A 20751-nucleotide genomic window follows, 5' to 3' on the forward strand; every position below is an offset into this window, starting at 1 on the left:
ACATAAAAGATAATGAATGTGTGCAACATGCACAATGAACGAGTACAAACTGAGAGTTTCACAAATCTACAGTTCCATTCTAGATGTGACCATGATCGCAGCTCGTTCTCCTCTGTCCTCCTCCTTTTTTTAATATGTTAATTAATTTTCTGTATTACTGCTCCATGTAAGGCTAAATTCTGTGGTCTCATTGAGTTTTCCAGGTGTCAAAGTGTTAAAAGTCATTTGCAAGCATCTGTTTGAAAACAACAAAATAAGTACACATTTTTTGACATTCTTTAAAAGTCACAAGTATGCGGAAACAAAGTCTAAGAAACTTGTTTTTCTTGACTTTTGGCTAAAAAAAATTATCTGATTTCCACTCTTGTTCAAACAGTTAATGTCTCATTTTGGGACTCAACCAACAGCAGAGACTTTCCTGTGGACAGAGCTGATTAATACAGGAAGAGGCTGCTGCACAGATCCCTCCACCCACAGCAAATACCCTGTGTTTGTTTAGCTAACACACTCACACACACACACACACACACACACACACACACACACAGAGGCTCTGTTCAGACGAGGTATTACACAAGTGAACACAAGTGGACAGCTCTAAGTGCAGGTATGAAGACAACCAGGACACATTTGAGACCAGATCACTCAGACCACATTCAGTGGTATTTGAGCTGCATGTGACCAGATTCTTTCAGCAGTGTGTCCTGGTCCAAGCTGAAGAACAGTGATGGAAAGAGTACTGACAATCTGCACTCAAGTACAAGTACTGTTACATACACATAACAGTTCTGATGTTAGAAAAACACTCGAGTAATACTTGAGTACTCATCTCAAAAACTACCCAGAGTATTAGTTACTTTTTAACTATTGATGTTTAAAGCATAGAGCAGACATTTAATCACAGAGGTTTCTTTCTGTTCTTCCTCTCTGTTCTGCTCAGTGGTCACAGTCATCTATTCAAAGTAGGGTCACAAATCTTCAGTTTTCCTTAACGAATAGTTAAAAATGCTAAAAATCAATGAATTGTTAAAAATGTGAAAGACGCAAAACACTTTTTTTTGTTTAGTTTTTTTGCTTTTATGTCATTTTCATTTTTTTTCTGTTTTGCTTCATGATTTTTTCCTCATTTTAACTTTTCAGTTTCCTTATTCAACACATGGATCTCCGATTTTTAATTGTTTCAGTTCTCGATGCTGATTAATTGATTAATGATTAATCATTAACAACTCCGAACCTTGGCTGCTGCCATGTTTACTATTTTGGCCTATGTCCTGGTTTTCATTGGCCTGTTTGCAATCAGATCACCTTATAGGCTACAAAAATGAAAATGAAAATGAAATGTTTGGATATTAATTCAACCTGTATTTAGTACTCAATTATGATGAAATTGAAAATAACTAAGCATATTACATGGTGTAAGGAATACTTGAATATAAGTAAAAGTGCAGACTTGAAAATCTAGTAAAAAAAAAACTACTTAATTACAGTAACTTGAGTATTTCTTATTAATTACTTCCACCCCTGATTATTTGTTGTCTAGAAAAAAAAGACCAATAGTCTTATCAACATATTGAATGGCCTCATGAATAATAATGGACAAATAACCCTGGTGTTTATTTGCACATAGAGCGGGGAAGTGAGATCTGATTACAAGTGGTCAACTGAGACACATCTGGAGATGTGTTACAATGCCAGGTGTGAACTGGCATACTTAGAGCTGTCCACATGTAATCAGATTACCCAGGACACATGTTAATACCAGCAGAGCTGCAACAATTAATTAATAAATGAATTGCCGACTATTCTGATATTCAATTAATTGATTTGACTAATTTTTTTTAAGAAAAAAAGGCAAAAATCTCTGATTTCAGCTTCTTAAATGTGAATATTTTAAGGTTTCTTTGCTCCTGTACGACAGTGAACTGCATATCTTTGGGTTGTGGACAAAACATGACATTTGGGAAACAGTGATCAAGATTTTTCACCATTTTCTGACATTTTATAGACTGAACAACTAATCGAAATAAAAGCAAGTACTCAGCAGACTCTATGCTAAATTCCCAATTTAAACACATCAAATCAACACAGTAAATCCACCCTGACCCCTCCCTGTCTCACCAGCCTGCAGTCCAGAACAGAAGGTGGAGGAGAAATTCTGCAGCGACAGGTCCACGTCCGTGGCGGTGGCCAGCCCCAGCAGCCGCGGCAGCAGCGCCGCGAGCGACTGGACGAACAGCCTGGCGCTCTCCTGGTCGGCCTCCTGGTTGCGGAGCAGTTTGAGGGACAGGGCGGCGGTGCGCAGGGAGCGGTGGCCCGGGCAGTCGCGGGGGGTCTGCTGCTCCTCGTCGGCCAGCGACACGTTGTCGGAGCCGATGTCGGACACGTCGGAGCGGCCCGAGTCCTTCTCAGCAGCCATGGAGTACTGGTCACATGAGTCGAACTCTGTCCGAGACAAGTCCTGCTCCTCCATACTGATGGACCAACAGGGACAACAGTTAGATCATTGTTATACTGTTGATCATTTTTAAAGCAACCTGAAAAAAAAAGTGATTAATTTACTACTTTCCAGGCATCCACTGGTTCGAGTTGGTTTCAGATTTGAACTTGCTTGAGGACAGCAACTTGATTGATTGATTGATTGATTGATTGATTGATTTGATGTTGTTGTGATGCTGTGTGATAAGGCTGCCTTTAGCACTCTCTCAGTCTCCAAAAAGCAATGATGTGACACACTATAGTGTTGGAAAATGTGATTCAAAGGAGGTTTATATTTCCTCCCATTTATATTCTTTGCTTACCTACTCATTATTTATTGGGTTTTTTTATGCTCTTTCAATTTTGCTATCCCCCTTGCAATCTAGCACTGCAAATTTCCCCCACTGAGAGACTAAAAAAGGAATATCTGATGATATCATATGTTATGTTTTAAGCTTCTAAAAGTTAGTTTCCGTAGTGTTCTGAAATAACTGCCTGTAAGGCAGGAAAGTCATCTTTTCTTAATTAATCTTAATTAATCTCTATTATCACAATATCAGGATATGGCAGATGTTCAAGGCAATAAATTGTGTTCTAGTGTTACAGTGTGGACTACATGAGACTTAACTGTTCATGTGTACAAAACAAACTGTTTTGCTAGATTTTAAAGGGACAATGTAGAAGATATGGCTGTATCTACCAGCTGCTGTATCAAGGTAATTTAGAGTCAGATCAGGACGTCTGACTGGTTTGGGTGAGCAACAAAAGATTTTCAGATTTCAGATTGGGCCACGGCTTTTTTAAGTTTGGGCATGGTTTATTTAATCTAATTACAAGGGTGATTTTTGTTTCTACATTGGAGAAAATAATATATTTGGGTGAGATGTATTGAGAAGTGGCAAGTTTTCTACTTTCAAAAGCTCTCTTGACCCAAATATATTATTTTCTCCAATGTAGAAACCCACACCTCTACCGGTCCCCAGAGGCTGTATTTCATTTTAAATGATGTTGAGTGGTATGATATTTTCAGGTGATTTCTTTATTGTGTGTTGTACTGATGACGATTTATACTGATGAGGCTGGTTTCAGTTTCATTTCTACGCATCCAGCTGCATGTCACTGCAGCAAATATCACGGTAACTTGATGGGACAGAGGAAACTCTCCAGCAGAAAAAGAATTAAATAATCAAAGAAGCTGCAGTGCTTTGTCTCGTGCATAAATGCGCACAAAGCGTCTCTTTCTAACTGGCGAGACAAGCACAATTTCCCACTTGCGACTCATCTGTTATTTTTATTAGTTCATTTTTTGAACTTTTTAAGTTATAATTATGGCCATATGTTACACATGGTACCTTTAACTATTTAACTACACTTTGTTTCAGAACTGTGCAACATTATAATACGAGATCATCTTACCATGCAACTCTATAACAATTATGCAATACACTGGATTACTTTCAATGTCAACATTTTTAATTTCTCTCTTTTGTATAACATCTTTGCATGGCAACTACAGTGTTGTTAAAGGAACAGTTCAACCAAAAATTAAAAATATGTATTTTTTCACTGGGCCTGTTTTGCTATGTATCCACCTATCCTATCCAATTTTGGAGTGAGCTGCATACTTTGGGAGATATCAGCTGTAGAGATGTCTGCCTTCTCTCCAGTATAATGGGACTAAGTAACACTTGGTTTTCTGTGCTCAAAGCACCACAAAGATACATTTGAAAAATTCAAAATCAGTGTCTCTTTCCAAAAATCACGATCCAGTCCAGACTTTGTTCTGAGCAGTTTCATGCAGGAACTACTTTCTTTATTACTAGAAAGATGGATAAATAGCACTACAAGCCAGAGGAAAATTATGTATTTTTGATTTTTGGGTGACCTGTCCCTTTAAAGACTGTAAAGGCTAAGAATTTTGCATTCAGGCCTGACCAGCTTCAACTAAATACTTCAACCAAATGACACCAAAGTCAGATCATGAAAGGGTACTGAAATAAAGTACTTTCAATTCAGCTTTTTCATACAAACACTCATGCACACACACACACACACACACACACACACACACACACACACACACACACGCACACGAGTACCTGAAGTTGCTCTCGCTGTATCGTGACCCTCCTCCATGGTGTGACCTTGTCCTGGACTCCACAGACAGGAAGTTGGTGATGTCAGGGTAGACGAGGGCGTGACTTCGCTGCACTACATCTGGAGGGACCACACCTCCTCTCTCTCCTCCTCCTCCTCCTCCTCCACCTCCACCTCCCACTGCTCTTCCTTTCTCTCCTCTTCCCTCCACCTGCACCACACCTCTTCCCTCCTCCCGCTGGATCACCTGACACGGCTCCATGCTCGGCTCACGTTTGGGCACCTCCTGGCCGCCGCCGGACGAGGGCGAGGGGAGGCGCACGTCCTCCGCGCACTCCTCAGGAGTGGTGTGACCCAGCCCGAGCTCTCCCACCTCCAGGTCCAGGGTGGTCTGGCCCGTTTCAGTGGTGATGCTGATGCTGATGTCAGGGCTGCGCTCTGTGGCGCCGGTGGAGGCCACGTTGGAGGAAGAGGAACTGGGGTCATAGGGAGGCTGTTCAGAGGACAGGATGTGTCTCTGCCACCTGAAGTCCGCCTCGTTGATCTCCATGGACTCACGCGTCGACTCTGTCCCGTCTTTCAGATCGTCCAATCGTCTGAGGAGAAGCCGAGCCTAAGAAACAACCACTATGTTACTGTTTCATACTTATAAATTCACTAATTCTTGACATAATTTCTTCAATTCTGTTTAATCTGTTTATGTCAGGTCTTACAATTCATTTATTTATTTTAAATGCAATACTGATTCACTGGAATGCCTCTATTAGACTGGATTACCCCATCAAGATTAATTTAATGTAAGATAGGTCTAATCAGAGTTCAGCAAATCTAGGTTTAAAATGAGTAAAGCTGATTTAAAATTAAGCAGAGCTCTGTTGCACAATTAAAAACTAATCTCTGTTTAATAAATCCAAGTTTACTGATGTAAAATGAAATTAAAGTATGGAGATGCTTCCTGGCCTAAATTAAGACAAAAACATAAATAAAAATACATTTGAAAATACATTTAAATTTAAAAAGTTTACAAAATGTTAAAATGTTTACCAGCTAGTTAAAAAGTTAAAATGTTACATTGTTTGCTAGCTAACTAAAAAGTCAAGAAACTGTTACACTGCTTGTTGGTTAGCTAAAAACCTCTTTGCTAGCTTGCTTAAAATTTAACAAACAGTTGCATTTTCATATCTCACTAAAAAGTTAACAAAACGTTACATTGTTTGCTAGAGAGCTACAACATTAACTGAACATTACAATGTTTGCTGGCTAGCTAAAAGGTTAGCTAGCCTTTTAGCTGACTGAATGACTGAATTGAAAGAGCAGTATGGCCAAATAATAGGCAATAACAACAGCACAGTCAGGAAAAAAGAAATCCATTACGTCTGTCAGACTGTTTGAATGGATCAGCTGGGGTGAAAGAAAGAAGAGAAGCATCTCTTCAAGTTTAAAGTTAATACTGAATCAGGTTTTAAATCGGAGTTAAAGTTTTGGCGCAACAGAGTAAGGTCTATTCTTGGTTTAGAGTAAAAACTAAACTGAGGCTTAAAGAGAGGTTTAATCTTTCCTAATTTTAAGATCATTTTAAAGTGTGCTGCAACATAATGTCAAGTTAAGCCAGGTTTTAATCCTTGTTGGTGTGATGCAGCCTTCCTGTCTCAGTGACGTACCTGCTCAGGCTGGATGCCGCGGCCCTGCGACAGCTCGTCCAGCGCCCCGAGGAGAGCGCAGGCGCAGGAGACCGAAGAGTAACACGCCTCGATGCCTCCCTTCATGCAGGCCTCTGTCATCCCGTCCATCACTCTTCAGAAGGAAACACAAACACAAACATACATTTTACCTTCACTGCTTTGCTTATATTCAGCGAAAATGAGTGAGTGAGGATTCAAATTATTCTAATTAATTATCCAGTTAAAGACATTTAAAGCAGCATTATGCAACTGTTCTACTTTAAAATAAGAAATTCAAAATCATTTGGATGCTACACTGACTTGGAATAGGGTCAACGATCAACTAATGTGACTGATTTTGGTGAAACTGGATCATATTTTATGAAAAAAAAAAAACTCAGTTTCCTAATGGACAGTAAACTGCTACTAAAAGCAGCTGTGCCCAGATGTGGAGCTCAGAGCACCAGGGAAGTGCTGATGTTTACATCACTGGCTCAGGAAGTTTTGACTGTGAGGAGCAAGTTTTCAGGCTCAGGACAAGGAGGGAAATCCTGACAGGAAGTGATGCCAGACAGATGAGCCAGAGCTGAACCTAAGCCGGCATCGTAACCAGGTTCCTCCATTAATGGAAGAAGGTAAGAAGAGAAAAAGAGAGACCAAGCAACAGGCAGCCAGACAAGGACAGTAAATGTCAGACTGTCTTTTAAGTTGTTGGTGAGAACCTCTGCCCTTGCTCGATGTTTGACTGTGTTCGAAAGTCGTCAGCTCGCTACTTTTTGGTCATAAGTAATGGAATAATAACAAATGCATGTGAGATCATACGAAATCATGTGAGATCTGGTGGTGAGCTGTGCACAGCTGCCTATATTTACAACAGTGTAAGAGAATTGCATTAAAAAAATCCCAAGTCTTACATAATGCTGCTTTAATACACTGCGATCATAATCTGTGCTCTTTATTATCAGATTACCAAATTAATTATAAAGGACCGAATTATACTGTATATTATAAGGAAAAAAAGCTACAATTAGACATAATTTTAACATTATAACATGATGAATTGAAGACCATAAATTCTGCTACTTAAAGTTTCCAACAACTCAAACAAAGAAGAAAGAGGACTAACAGCTTCAGCAGGTCCAGGTGAGACTTCCTCTTTGAGAAGGAGCGCTTCCTGGTTTCAGGCTCAGCCACGCACGGACCGGCCAGGTCATACAGCCGCTGGGGACTGCCCAGGATCTAACACACACACACACACACACACACACACACACACACACACACACACACACACACACGGAGAAAGTTACTGCTATATGCACTCCACATTCATTTATTGTCTCATTTCTGAAAAAACGTGTCATTATCATGTTATAACATCTCACTGTCATCACATGAATGAGTCCTTTGTACAGTCTTAGAAATAAAGGTGCTAACTAGAACCACAAAGCATTCTTCAGTGTGTTCCCACAGAACCTGTTTCAAAGGATTTCATCTTGAACCCACTATGAGGTTCTATCAAGAACCCCTTTATATTCCAACAGTTTTATCTAAAACACACACAGTCAGTGGGTTCGACAGAGAACGGAGAGACGGAGAACCTTTTCATATTCCAAGGGCTCCATCTGGATCACACACACAGCGTTCTACCAGGAATCTTTTTAGATTCCAAGGGTTTTATCTAGGAGCCATCCAGGAGGTTCTGCTGAGAACTTTTTTATATCCAAGGGTTTTATGTAAAACCCACCAAGTCGATTCTACCTGGAACCTTTTTAGACTTCAAAGCTTTTATCTAGAAGTCACCCAGTGAGGTGCTGCTGAGAACCGTTTTAGATTCCAAGAGTTTTACCCAGAATCCACCCACGAGGTTCTATCAAGAATACTTTTATATTATGGGGGTTTTACCTTGAACCCACCCAGGAGATTATACCCAGAACAATTTTATTTTCCAAGAGTTTTACGTACAACACACAGTTCTACAGAGAACCTATTTATATTACAAGGGTTTAAACTTAGAACCTAGCCAGAGGGGTTCTACTGTGAGCCCTTTAATATCCCAAGGGTTTTTATCTAGAATCAATCCAGGGGGGTTCTTCTGAGAACGCTTATATACTAAAATTAAAAGGACTCTTGACAAAAGATTTCCGCAAGGATTTAAACAATCCTTGAAGAACTTCAACAAAGGTTCTTTGGATGATAAGGGCTCTTAAAGCAACTCCTACAAAAGAACCTTTTTCAAGAGCAAATGGTTCTGGGTAGAACCTCAGCCCTTCAAGAAGAACTCTTTCGGAACCCTTATTTCTAGGAGTGTATTTGTGTGTGTCCACTTAAACACCGTTGCCGACTGAAGATCAGCTATGATGAATTACTGACATATAATTGAGTGGAGAGTAAATCAATGGCTGCCTGATGGTAGAAAATCGATCAGTAAAGTTACAGCATTAAGGTCAGTTAAAGGTCTCCTCCTCCCACCTCCTTCATGATGCGGATGGCCTCGGTGCGGTGCTGAGGGGGCGGGTACAGCAGGATCCTGTGGTACAGTGACTGCAGCACCGGTTTCATCGACTCCACGCAGCTCACCAGACGCACCAGCTCCGCCGCGATGTAACACACGGTCCGCACCACCGGCGCAATCCTGGCGGGGGCGCTGGAGGAGCAGCCGGAACCCCTGCCCTGATCGGACACGGCTCCACCAGAGGAGTCCACCTCCTGGCTGATCCCTGACAGAAGAAGACAAGGACGGACGTGAAGCTGGACCACTGAAATCTAAAATCAGCTTCACCTGTCTTTATCTGTGACGAGAAAGTTTATTATAACAACAACAGGAAACAGTAGCCAGCTAGGGGCATCTGGTGGTCTCAGGCAAATTCTAATGCCAATACACTGATTTTAATTACTGTATATTGTAATAAGTCCACCTTCTATGGAAGGGACAGTTCATCACAAAATCAAAAGTACATAAATGCACGCATTTAGTAAAGTGCCACTAAATGCAGCTGTGTTAGCTAGTTAGCTCAGCTGTACTGACTGTAATTGGAGCTCAGAGCAACAGGACAACACTGGTGTTTACATCACTAGCACAGGAGCTTTGGACCACGAGGAGGAGGACACTTTCAGACCAGAACCAGAGCCAGCCAAGCAGACATGATAACGAGGCTCCTCCACTGATGGAGGAAGCTAAGAGGACTTTTGGAGATACTGGCAAAGAGACATCTGCCTTCTCTCCAGTATAGTGTAAATAAATGGCACTTGTCTTATGGTGCTCAAAAAGCCAAATGAATAAATTTAATTCAACAGTTTTCCAGAAATCATGAACCAGTTACTCAAGATAACCCACAGACCTTGTTGTGAGCTGTTGCACATAGAAACTATTTTCTCCCTGCAGTAGAATCTAAAAGAAAGTAGTTCCTACATGAAACTGCTCACAACAAGGTCTGTGCTTTATCTTGAGGAACGGGGGCGAGTATTATAGAAAAAGATACCGGTGCTGAATTTTTCACATGTATTTTTGTGCAAGTTAAGCTCCACAAGCCAAATGACCCATTACATTGACAAGAACACAGACAAAAGTCATTTTACATTCACTTTGTTACACACAAGATGACTCATTAACTAAACATTTTAGAATAATTGTGGAAAAACATATATACTAGATCATATATATAGTGCTGCAATAAGTTCAATGACATCATATTTTCTGTTTTTTTTTTCATCTGGAGCATCTGACATTAGTTTGCATGACTGATCAAAGGCAAAAAATACAAAAGCATTTTAAAATGTAAACTATACAAGCCTTCATTAGAGATGAGAGCTTAGAGATGTCTCTGCTGTAAAAAGCGAATCCAAGTAAAGATAATTCATTCATTCATTCATTCTATTTTTAAGACCACCAATATAGAAGAGTATTAGGGCCAGGTATCAGGAAAAAAAAACAGGATGAAGAAAAAAGAATAAAGAAGAGAAGAGAAAGAAGGAGAGAAATGACATTTCAACTTTATTTTCAACACTTCAGCTTTTCCCAAAACGCAAAGATATAATAATAGTAATTCATCTTTCTTATGGCTGGCATTAATACTGAAAATTCAGCTTTATATTTTACATTTTAACTTTATTCCTGACATGCAAAATAAAAAGCAGTCGTCCACCTTTCATCATCTTTTTGTCTGGCTCTAATACTGTACCGTACATAAACGTCTGTGAGGGGTACACAGAAAATGTCTTTTCAGTGGACTTTTTAATATTAATTGTGTAATCATCAAGTCACTGCCAGTGTTTTCCAAAACAGCGTGTCTAATGAAGACGTCCCCTGTCTGTGCAATCAGTGTAATTCTTAATCTGTTTTGTCAAACACTGAAGACAACTGTCTGCTCTCTGCTCAGCAGCAGTTTATGGAAAGCTGTTGGCAGCTTTTACAACTGCATATTAAACACAAACTGTTAGTGTAAAACGTTGTTTCTGTCTTGATGTCTGGAGACTTTTAACTGCAAATGGCTCAAACTACAGTAACCCTCGCTTTTTTTTAGTGTAAGCGCAAAACTTTCCTCTAGTAAATCCAGTTACCTAGACTGAGTCTGTCCGAGAGACGCTCTCGCTCTGGTGCCCCGGTGTAGCCGTGGTGGGAGGCGATGGTCTTATCGTTGACAGGGTTTCCCATGATCGCCACGAGGGACGGACACAGCTGCTTCCTGGGAAAAGGAAGGATTATGAACACATTAGATACAGTACATTATAATAAGTAAAAAAAGGAAGCATTACATAAAACTGACCACTAACCAAACATCTCAAATTATCAATAACTGGACAAATAGCTCCAAAAATGTCAGGTAAAGCATCGCTTATATTTTAAATTAGGTCACTGACACGAGAGTCAGAGTCTTCAAACTTCTTTTTAACATCTGTTTTTAGATTTCTGCTTTAAAAAACTAAATTAATTGGTACAGTTGCATATTTGTAATCAGTTCTTTTTTTGTATGAACCTTTTTTTGGTAGGTGCTGTTAGTATCCAGGTGTCAGTAGACAACAATGCTATTTGCACCCGGAGTGTAAATAGCCACACTGACTATAGCTAAACTAGGCGGCTGGGTGTAAATGGCCAAATAGTTATAGTGTGACTATCCTCACCCGCATGCAAAAGAAAAAAGAATTCATCACAAAATGCACTGCTCCTTTTAACCACGGCCTGCTGGGACAAATGGACACAATGTTTTTTCCACAAAGAAAGACATTAAATTACCGTATAATACTTGCCGAATAATTAAGAATTTTTCATAGACAAGGTTTCACAGAGATTATAATGTTTCTTCTTCCTCAACAACTCTCAAAATAGTGCAATTTTTTAGTGGAGTCTGGGGTTACTAAACAAACATCCACTGCAAGCAAGAGAGCCCGAACACTGATAGAAATTTGTATTACAGTGGAACAAATGATGGATTTACAGGATGTCATGTCTTTCAATGTGGCCCAGGACACATTTGCGTTCACACTGCTAAAAGAATGTGGTCACCTCTGAATGTCGTCTGAGCGATCGTCTCTCAGACGTGTCCTGAGTGTGTTCAGACCCGTGCTTAGAGCCCCTTCTTGTGATCAGATCCCTCAGGATGCATGTGAACAGAGCCACAGACACTCTAGTCACTTTTTTTTTTTTTTGGCAGCTTCTCGTGGGAGCCTCATTTTAGAATCTCAGGTGTGACTTTTTCCACTCCTCAATCAAACAGCAAATCAGAACTTTGTCTAAAACAGCTGCTGCTGTTGCTTTATTTGGAGTGCAACTCATGGGGGACTACAGAAGTGTTACATGTCTTACCATACAAGGTCGGTGAAACCTCTGGACAGGTGCATCGTGGGTGGACAGCTGCTGAGCATGGAGAGGATGCACTCAAGGTAGAGGAGCTGCAGGAGCTGGTTACCACTGCGAGGTGAAAAAACACACATGTTTAGTAATAACAGGAGTCAGACAGCCTCTGAAAAGATCCAGCTTTGTAAAAAGAGTCCAGTCTCATCAGGAGTCTTTGCTAACGATGTTTAATCATGTTTTGATTCAATAAGCAGGTCAAAGTAAACCCTTGGCTGTTTGTACTTGGTCTTCACACACATTAATGATAAGCCTGTGCACAGTAACTGCAGGGCTGCTGCTGTGTCAGCATGTGTTTTCTGTCACTGCAGCTTAAAATTTGTTCAGCTAATCTGCAGTTTGTGCGGGGTTTAACACACAGCTGTGTGCCAAGTTGAACCTGACTGCTGTGTCAAAATGAGCAAAGATACGATTAAAAAACGTCAGATTGTGATTATTAGGACTGAAATTGTGATTGCAATATGTGATATGATCACATGATCATCACAATTTTCATTTTAATTGAAAAAACACATTTTTAATTTTTCTAAAAAATTGCATTTTGTCTCTGGTTCTGCAATCTGGATATTGCTGTTGGCGATACTGCGATTTCAATGATATTGTGATTAATTGTGCAGCCCAACTATTCATCTATCTATTTATAGATTTAGTCTGTTTGTTGTCATTTTATTTATATCTATTTATATTTTTTGGATTGTTTTCCTCTTAACAATTTACTGTTCATATACTTTTTAGCCACTGTTTAGATTTTTTTAATATTTATTCAACTCATCTTTTTATTTTGAGTTTTTACTGAGTTTTACTGTATGAAGCACTTTGTTACATTTTGCTGGTTTGTATGAAAAGTGCCATACAAATAAAGTCTGATTGATTGATTGATTGATTGATTGATTGATTGATTGATTGATTGATTGATTGATTGATTAAAAAAGCATTAAGACTAATCAGAAGTAAGAGTGATCTGTGGTGGAGATGAGAGTTAGTCAGAGCAGATTGTTCATTATTGTTCCCAGTGCATCAGCTAACTAACACAGTCTGTTAACACGTCTTTAATAGAACAGCTTTTTGTTTCTGTTCTGGGTTTTTTTTAACCAATTATAGTTAATTTCCTGTGGGATAACTAAGATTCCTGGGAGATCTGTGACACTGACGAGCCTGAAGATGAATTCTAAATAAATCACCTAAATATTAAGGTATGGTGTTGCCTCTGGGAAACATAACCATTTATGGCCCTTTACACTCACATCACAATACATCTTCAATTACCCTTTGCTAAGCCCCGCCCTCCTTAGTTACTGTTGCTAAGCCTGCCAAACTTTCCATACAGTTCACAGTGATAACGGTGGCAGATTTAACATCGAAATTTGAAACATGAGGTCTTTGAATCTTTAGAGACGAAAACAAAAGCAGCATCTCATTTCTAGATGACCATGGTGGATTTTGTCGGCTAAAATAATGACTCACAAACAGATTTTATAAGTTTTAATGTTTCCACCTGACACGTTTTAAAACAAGAACCCTGCGGAAGTGTAATGTAAAAAAGGAAGCACAGGGACTCGATTAGTGTGGCGGACCTTGAGACAGGTCACCCAGCCAGACCAGCCAGACCAGCCAGACCACAACTGCAGAAGAGAGCCAGGATAAGAGCTAAGCTAACTCGGCTTAGAGCTGAGACAGTGAGCCAGAGAGAGATCCATCATCATCGAACCACTCTGACTCTGCATCAGCCCACATCCTCCTCCTCAAACCCCCACAGAACAAATGCAGATGCAGTGGGATCTAACAAGTTTGTCTGGAGGTAAAGTTACTGCAGCTAGTCTTAGTGAGCTGGACATGCGTTTGCAGCTTATGTAAGAGCAGATGAAGACAGAGTTTAATCTATTCACTGCATGTGTGCTCCTGTTTCATGTTTTTGAGAGACGTCTGAAAAGATGACAGCGTCCAGACTCATGATACGCTGAGTATCATTCCTCTCAGAGCCTCCTGCACACCTTCAACATGGAGAGAAACTGAAAGCTTGTCAGCTCTGGATACGGTTGCTAAGCTATGATTGGACAATTGCTGTTTGGAGGAGGGGCTCAACAAAGGATCAATTATAGTGCAATACTGTAAAAAAAAGTGTCAGGACCCTAAGAAACATAACAGCAGTGTTTTAATTTGTCACATGACTCTGGAGGTCATGTTGAATCTCTTTTTTGCTGCCTTCCTCATAACATTCAGCTCCATCATTGTCTCGCCACAAAAAATGGTCTGAAGATGCTTTTTTTGTTTTGTTCTTATCATTTCACAAACCGGGAAAAATGGAATCACATTAAGAGATGAGTAAAGTTTAATTTTTAGTTCTTTAAAGTATTTTATTTGATAATCTACTTATGGAAAACTCAGTGATGCACCATGAAGTAAAATAGTCATTTTTTGGAAATTTCTTCAAATTATATTTGCTGGTCAGTTTTATGACAAAAAACATATTTTTTTTTTACCAAGTGGCATCATAATGCAGACCATAGATGGTTAAAAACAACAAAAGAATGAATGTTACATTAAATACTGCAGTGTTACCTGTCCACTGACTCCAGCTTCTCACAGAAAACTGTCAGAACCGTCACCACGTCTTCACACAGAGCCTGACTGGTAGGAGAAATATCTGCAAACACACACACACACACCATAACAAGGTTAATTCACAGCACTTTATCTTTATTCAATATGTTCATGAAGTGATTAAGAACACATTACTTTCTCCTGTCTCTCACGTTTTCTCTGTTATAAATAAAATAAATCAATACTTTCTCTGTGAACCTGTTTGGCTCTCTGCCTGCAGATGCATCCATCTAAACCGTTCATGTGTGTGTGTGTGTGTGTGTGTGTGTGTGTGTGTGTGTGTGTGTTGCTGTATGGCACCATAAAGAAGCCCCTTCAGTGTCTCTGTGAGGGAGTTTCTTACTACCTGCAGACAGGTGATTACAGTGGCTTTACAACAGCTATAAACAGTTTGTAGTGCACACTAAAGAAGATTTAAGTTCCACAGCCACTGGAGACTCCATGAAGCTTTAATGCTCACTTCACACGAGAAAACAGCACAAACTGGAGAGAAGAAAACTGCTGAGACTTTGATCTGAGATTCTTACAACTAGTGGAGAAAAACATCTAAAGTTCATCCTGTAAGTAAAGACTGTAGTTACACAAGTCACAAGGATTTATCCTCTTTATGGTGCCATTTTAGAAACATCCTGCCTCTACCAGACTTCAAAATTAAAATAAGCACATTTCTCCAAATATTTAAGTTTCTTAACATACCTCAGACTAGTCAGGACAAAATGACGTTGAAAATCATCCAATGAATCTGATGAACTGTTCAGCCACTAATAATTAATTCCTTTAATATTCAGATTTGTTGAAGCTGTCATAGGTGTTAATTCAATGACACTTTATATTTCAGCATTGTGGCCATAGACACACATTGTACTGGACTACATTAAATTTGTAATATTCTGCCAAAAGATCAGACATAAAGGTATAGTTTGGGATTTTTTAAGTGCAGTTGTATGCAGTACTTACCCATAGTCAGTGTATTACTTAGAGTAGATGGCAGTTTGGCACAGTATTAGTTTGGAGAAGCAGCAGGAGTACTGATGTAGGAAGATAAGCAACGTACTGCTGTGGACGGGGTCAGCAGCAAAACCAGGTCTTTAGAGAGACAGGGATCGTGCCACACACTAATGTGGAAGTCTGGTTTAAAAGATGTGAAGCAGCAGTCTATCTATGACATCAGGAGCAGTGTGCTCAAAATACTCCTGTACATAACTTAAACATTTAACTTCAAATGGCAATGTCATTCGTTTTGGGGAGCTCTGATAGACAGCACAGTAGTTCATTCTAAGTTAAAAGAAAAGAGGAGAATGTTGAAATAATTTTCAGGGAATTTTAGCTTTTCTTCTTTCTTTTGTTTTCCAGGTTTTCCAGGACATGTGGGAACCCTAAAAATGTATTTCAGCCACCTAAGAAAATCAATGTCAATAATTGTACTGTGCTGTAATTGTATTGACTCCTTTGACAAAATCAGTAATTTAACCTCACATAACACAGGAGCTGCTAGTCTACTGCTGCCTCCATCTGTTAGTTCGTTTGGGTTATTGTGTGGCTTAAAGCTTAGTCTGGAGTCTAAGAGAGAACACAAACAAACTAACAGACTGAGGCAGTGGTGGACCAGCGACTCCTGTGTTCTATGGGGTAAAATTACTGGTTTTACCTATGGAGTTTGGTTGATTTGGAGAGAGCAATACTTGGCTTATATAATGACAGCTTCCCACCAGAAAATCAGAAAATGAAGTGATAAAAATAGTCTAAATATAGTGTGCACTTAAAATTATACAGATTTTTTTTTTTTTTAGGTGGAGCCCTTTTAAGTAGCTAAAATATGCTTTGCTGCTGACCCCGTCCACAGCAGGACATTACCTAGCTTTTGTGCAGGTACAGCCATCTATTGTAGGTAATACACTGACTATCAATAAGTACCAAACAAACTGAACTATTCCTTTAACCGTGACCTCAATAATAAACAGAATTTACACAAGTGCACGTGAAAAACTGAACTTTGTCAACTTCATATGGTAAAATGATTGTACAGGTGTAACTAATCGGCCACTCAGCGTATCTCAGTGGTATATTATATCATCATATGCATGATTATATAATAGAGGTGATTACAGCCCTGGAGCAGATGAGGACAGCTGCAGAGGAGAAGAACAGCGCTGGTAATGATGTACCTCTTCTGTGCAGCGGCGGTGCAGTCACCTCGTCTCCATCTGCCCCCTGTGGAGGAGCACACAGCAGGAGGTGTGTTTACTATGGGGGGGCTCTTTTTTGGGGGGGGGTTCGTGTCTACACAACTGTGATGGTGTATGTAGAAGAGTGACAGCATGCCGCTGAGAAGATGAGAAAGTGTCATTATGTGCCAGTTTGGTGGAGTGTTACTGTATGAGTGCCAGTATTGTTTTTGTCTATACGCAGTATCCTGTGTGTTAAAAAATTATTCATACCAACACTCCAATAAGTTTATTCCTTAGGGATTTATGTATATGAAATACAGTAATGTCTGGCATATATATATATATATATATATATATATATATATGTCTGAAATGGTTTGGTTTGCTTTAATTATTTTAAACTTCTTAACTTGCCCTGTCTTCAAACATTTTAAAAATGTGTTAAAAGTCTTCAAAAACTAATACTTACAATACCTACTGATAACATAAGTGTTAAAATGTGCTATTTTAATCATATTTGTTTTAAAATCTATTTATTATGAAAATGTTTTTAAGTTGTGTCCCAGATTCCCATCAACATGATTTAATCAGGCATAAAAAGGGTTAGCTATACCCCAAGGACCACTCTCTCACTTCTGGTAAACTTTCAATTTTTTGAAAAGTTCATTAAATAATATTGTTATCACATGTGTCAACCATAACATGTCAACTCTGTAGTCCTTCTAAATCAAAGCTAAATAAGAATTATGGCTTAAAAATGTGTATTTTGACTGGCATTAAGACAAGTCTGAGACACTTAAAAAAAATAATTGGCTGCTCAGTACAATTATGATGTGAAATGACAAAATGTAACATTTTGTCAAGGTTGTTTAACACAGAGTGAAGGCTCTGTGAATATTAGCTTATGATCAAATCTTCACCGTGCCCTCGTGCCGTGAGATTTCTTTTCAATTTAGAGCTCAAATAATAATCTAAACTTTACACTGATAAAAAAAAACAAAAAAAACAACTACATTAAGTTGGTTCGTTAAATGTTTGGAAAGGCCTACTGCATAATTTAAAACATAAGTTTTCTTAAACCACTTACAAAAAGAAGGCATCATGACCCCCCATGAAGCTTTGGTGACCCCTAATGGGGGTCACGACCCCTAGGTTGGGAGCCAGTTGTCTAAGCAATTAATCAACTAATCATTTCAGCTACTTCATAGATTTCTAGTTTGCAAAACAGGCAAAACTGGTCCTGTTTTTGTTGTGAATACTGAAATGTCCCAGGCTCCTTGAACTACTCATCCTCTGTTCTGCAGTTAATTTTGTTTCTCTAAAACAGAGTGCAGCATATGATATGGTGTAATAACATTATATTTTGACTTCTGCTGTGATTCCCACCCCTCATTTACAAGTGTGCACACAGATGTGTGTGTGAGTGTGTGTGTGTGTGTCTGTGTGTATGTGTGTGTGTGTGTGTGTGTGTGTGTGTGTGAGACCACTGTATTGTGTGTGTATTGTATGAGGGCGTGACCTCTTGTCTGTGCCGCAGCTGGAGCGTCAGGTCTCCCAGTATCTGGCTCAGCGTGGCTCTGACCGCCGTGTTGATGCTGCGCTGGTGACAGCTGGACACGTAGGTCTCGATACACACCTAAACACACACACACACACACACACACACACACACACACAAATACACACAAAAGACACACGCAATTCCATCTGTAAGTGTGCAATCTTTCGTATGTCTGAGTCACAAAAACAGGAGTCATGACGCACAGTCCCAAGACAGCATCACTGGCGGACCACTGAACTACCAGGGAGATTTATGGGAGGTTTCCATGGCGTCACAGGTTACCATGGTAACCAGACTAATGAGAGGGAGGGGACAGGTGGATGTATTGTCAGTGGCCAGAATAGAAGGTCACAGAGTAAACACTGTGGAAGGTAAGACAGCACTTAGTCAGCAGCTGAGCTACACACACATACAGACACACAAAAAAACACACACACACAGACATATATAACACATGCTTTTCAGTGGATGCTTTTATCAGAAGTGCTTTACAGTATCATGAGAGTATGGCGTGTTTTAAGCACATATGGTCCCACTGGGATGGGGAACAACAGAGCGTTAGTGCTTCACTCTTTACACCCAGCTATAAATGCAAACACACACACACACACACACACACACACACACACACACACACACACACACACACACACACACACACACACATATTCTTCATTCAGTCCCAACAGGACCTCTTGTCATTACTTTACATTACAGTTATTTTGATAAATTGCAAAATAGTTTGTGACATCTTCTATTAAAAATGGCTCACAATGTATTTTACAGCACATTAATAAGACATAACAAGCCGTACTTTGTATCAAATTAGAAAAAAATTAGAATTCTTTATTAGACTCTTATTAGACTTTGTAATTTGGGACACATTACAACAGAACTGCACTGTAAACCAAAGTCAAATCACATATATTTGATACTTCCCAATTCAAAAGCGATATGTGAGCCAGATCTACAAAGGCCAAAATTAGAGAGGCAGAGGGACATTTTGTCGACGGGGGCCTGCACAGACATATTATAATGCTTTGCTGGAGGCAGATAATATGATTTAATTAAAGGAGCAGACATCTGTTTTGGCTGCTCTGCCAACTGTAACAGGACCAGCCAAAGAGGGTGAGTCTCAAGTAGCAGATATGTGGACTTCACTTTAGTTCATTTTTAACTTTAAATATTCCTGGTGTGCATGGTTTTAAAAAGTACCTTTTCTCTTTTCTTCAACCAGATAACAGCCTACACAGCCTACTGCGTGCCTGTGCTGACTCAGCATCACAATGTTAACTGAACTGCTTTTCCACTGCAAAATAAAATCCATTATTGAAAAACAAAAAATGCATGAAACATAACTCATCACATGCTCAGAGACAGCTTCTTGCACTGATAATTGCAGTATGATTTGGTTATATGGTGAATAATTATAGGGTATATCTATTTATTTCTGTCTAAATTACAATACTGTTGTAATGCGAACCTAATTACCCAATTAATAAAGTCTAACAGTGGGAAATGATACACTTCAGTTCACAGTACAGTATAGAACTGTAATGTAAAGTGAAGTCGGAAACAATACACTTCAGTGCACAGTACAGATGCACTGAATTCAATTTTCTTGGCCTAATCCAATTTCTGATTTTTAAGGGCTTGACTTGCTGATACTGATTTTGTCCGATTCCAATTTTCAGTCTTTCAAAGAACTATAATTGACAGCATTCAAAGACATTTTGGGAGCTTTTCTTGTAAAATTAAGTTGGATGTTCATAATAAAACACTGACTATTAAATATTCATTAAATACTATTCATTAAATACTATTTCACATATTTCTCCAAAACTGGATGAGACAATGTCTGAGCACATGGATCAACACAGGTTGTTCATTCTTCAGCCAGAACAAAAAGTGAGATTTTAACTGTCCCTCTGTGAACAGCAGTCTGCTGCTGGCTAACATTAGCATTAAGAGCTGTTCTGCGACATTGTCAGCTGCTCAGCTGCTGCGTCTCCTTATAGACCATCTTCTCTTTATCCTATTTTTGGGATCTATCATGGGATCTGTTGTAATGCGTCCTTAATTACCCTCTAACAAAGTTTCATAGGGATCTAACTGTTGGAAATAACACACTTTAATTTACAGTACAGTTCTGTTGTAATGTATCCCTAAGTGCCCTCTAAAAAAGTCTTGTAAGGGTCTAATAGTGAAAAATAATACACTTCAGTTAACAGCACAGGTCTGTTGTCATGTGTCCCTCATTTCCCTCTAATAAAGTATAAGAAGGGTCTAACAGTGGGAAATAATACGATCTAATTTACAGCAGAGTTTTGTTGAAAT

General features: G+C 39.3%; 1 protein-coding gene across 1 annotated transcript in view; it reads right to left on the reverse strand.

Moving 5' to 3' along the window:
• Positions 1-20751, reverse strand: part of arfgef3 (ARFGEF family member 3) — an 89698-nt gene that overhangs the window by 42753 nt on the left and 26194 nt on the right. Inside the window, exons 6-15 of the mRNA XM_084736302.1 lie at positions 18373-18489; positions 16851-16896; positions 14644-14728; positions 12037-12141; positions 10794-10918; positions 8706-8953; positions 7360-7472; positions 6234-6366; positions 4575-5185; positions 2119-2471 (exon numbers count right to left, since the gene is read on the reverse strand). Of these exons, the coding sequence (XP_084592428.1) occupies positions 2119-2471; positions 4575-5185; positions 6234-6366; positions 7360-7472; positions 8706-8953; positions 10794-10918; positions 12037-12141; positions 14644-14728; positions 16851-16896; positions 18373-18489 (1936 nt within the window). The remainder of the gene's footprint in view (positions 1-2118; positions 2472-4574; positions 5186-6233; positions 6367-7359; positions 7473-8705; positions 8954-10793; positions 10919-12036; positions 12142-14643; positions 14729-16850; positions 16897-18372; positions 18490-20751) is intronic.

The sequence above is a fragment of the Lutjanus erythropterus genome, chromosome 14, assembly GCF_056507025.1.
Source record: "Lutjanus erythropterus isolate fLutEry1 chromosome 14, fLutEry1.hap2, whole genome shotgun sequence".
Classification (NCBI taxonomy): Eukaryota; Metazoa; Chordata; class Actinopteri; order Lutjaniformes; family Lutjanidae; genus Lutjanus; species Lutjanus erythropterus.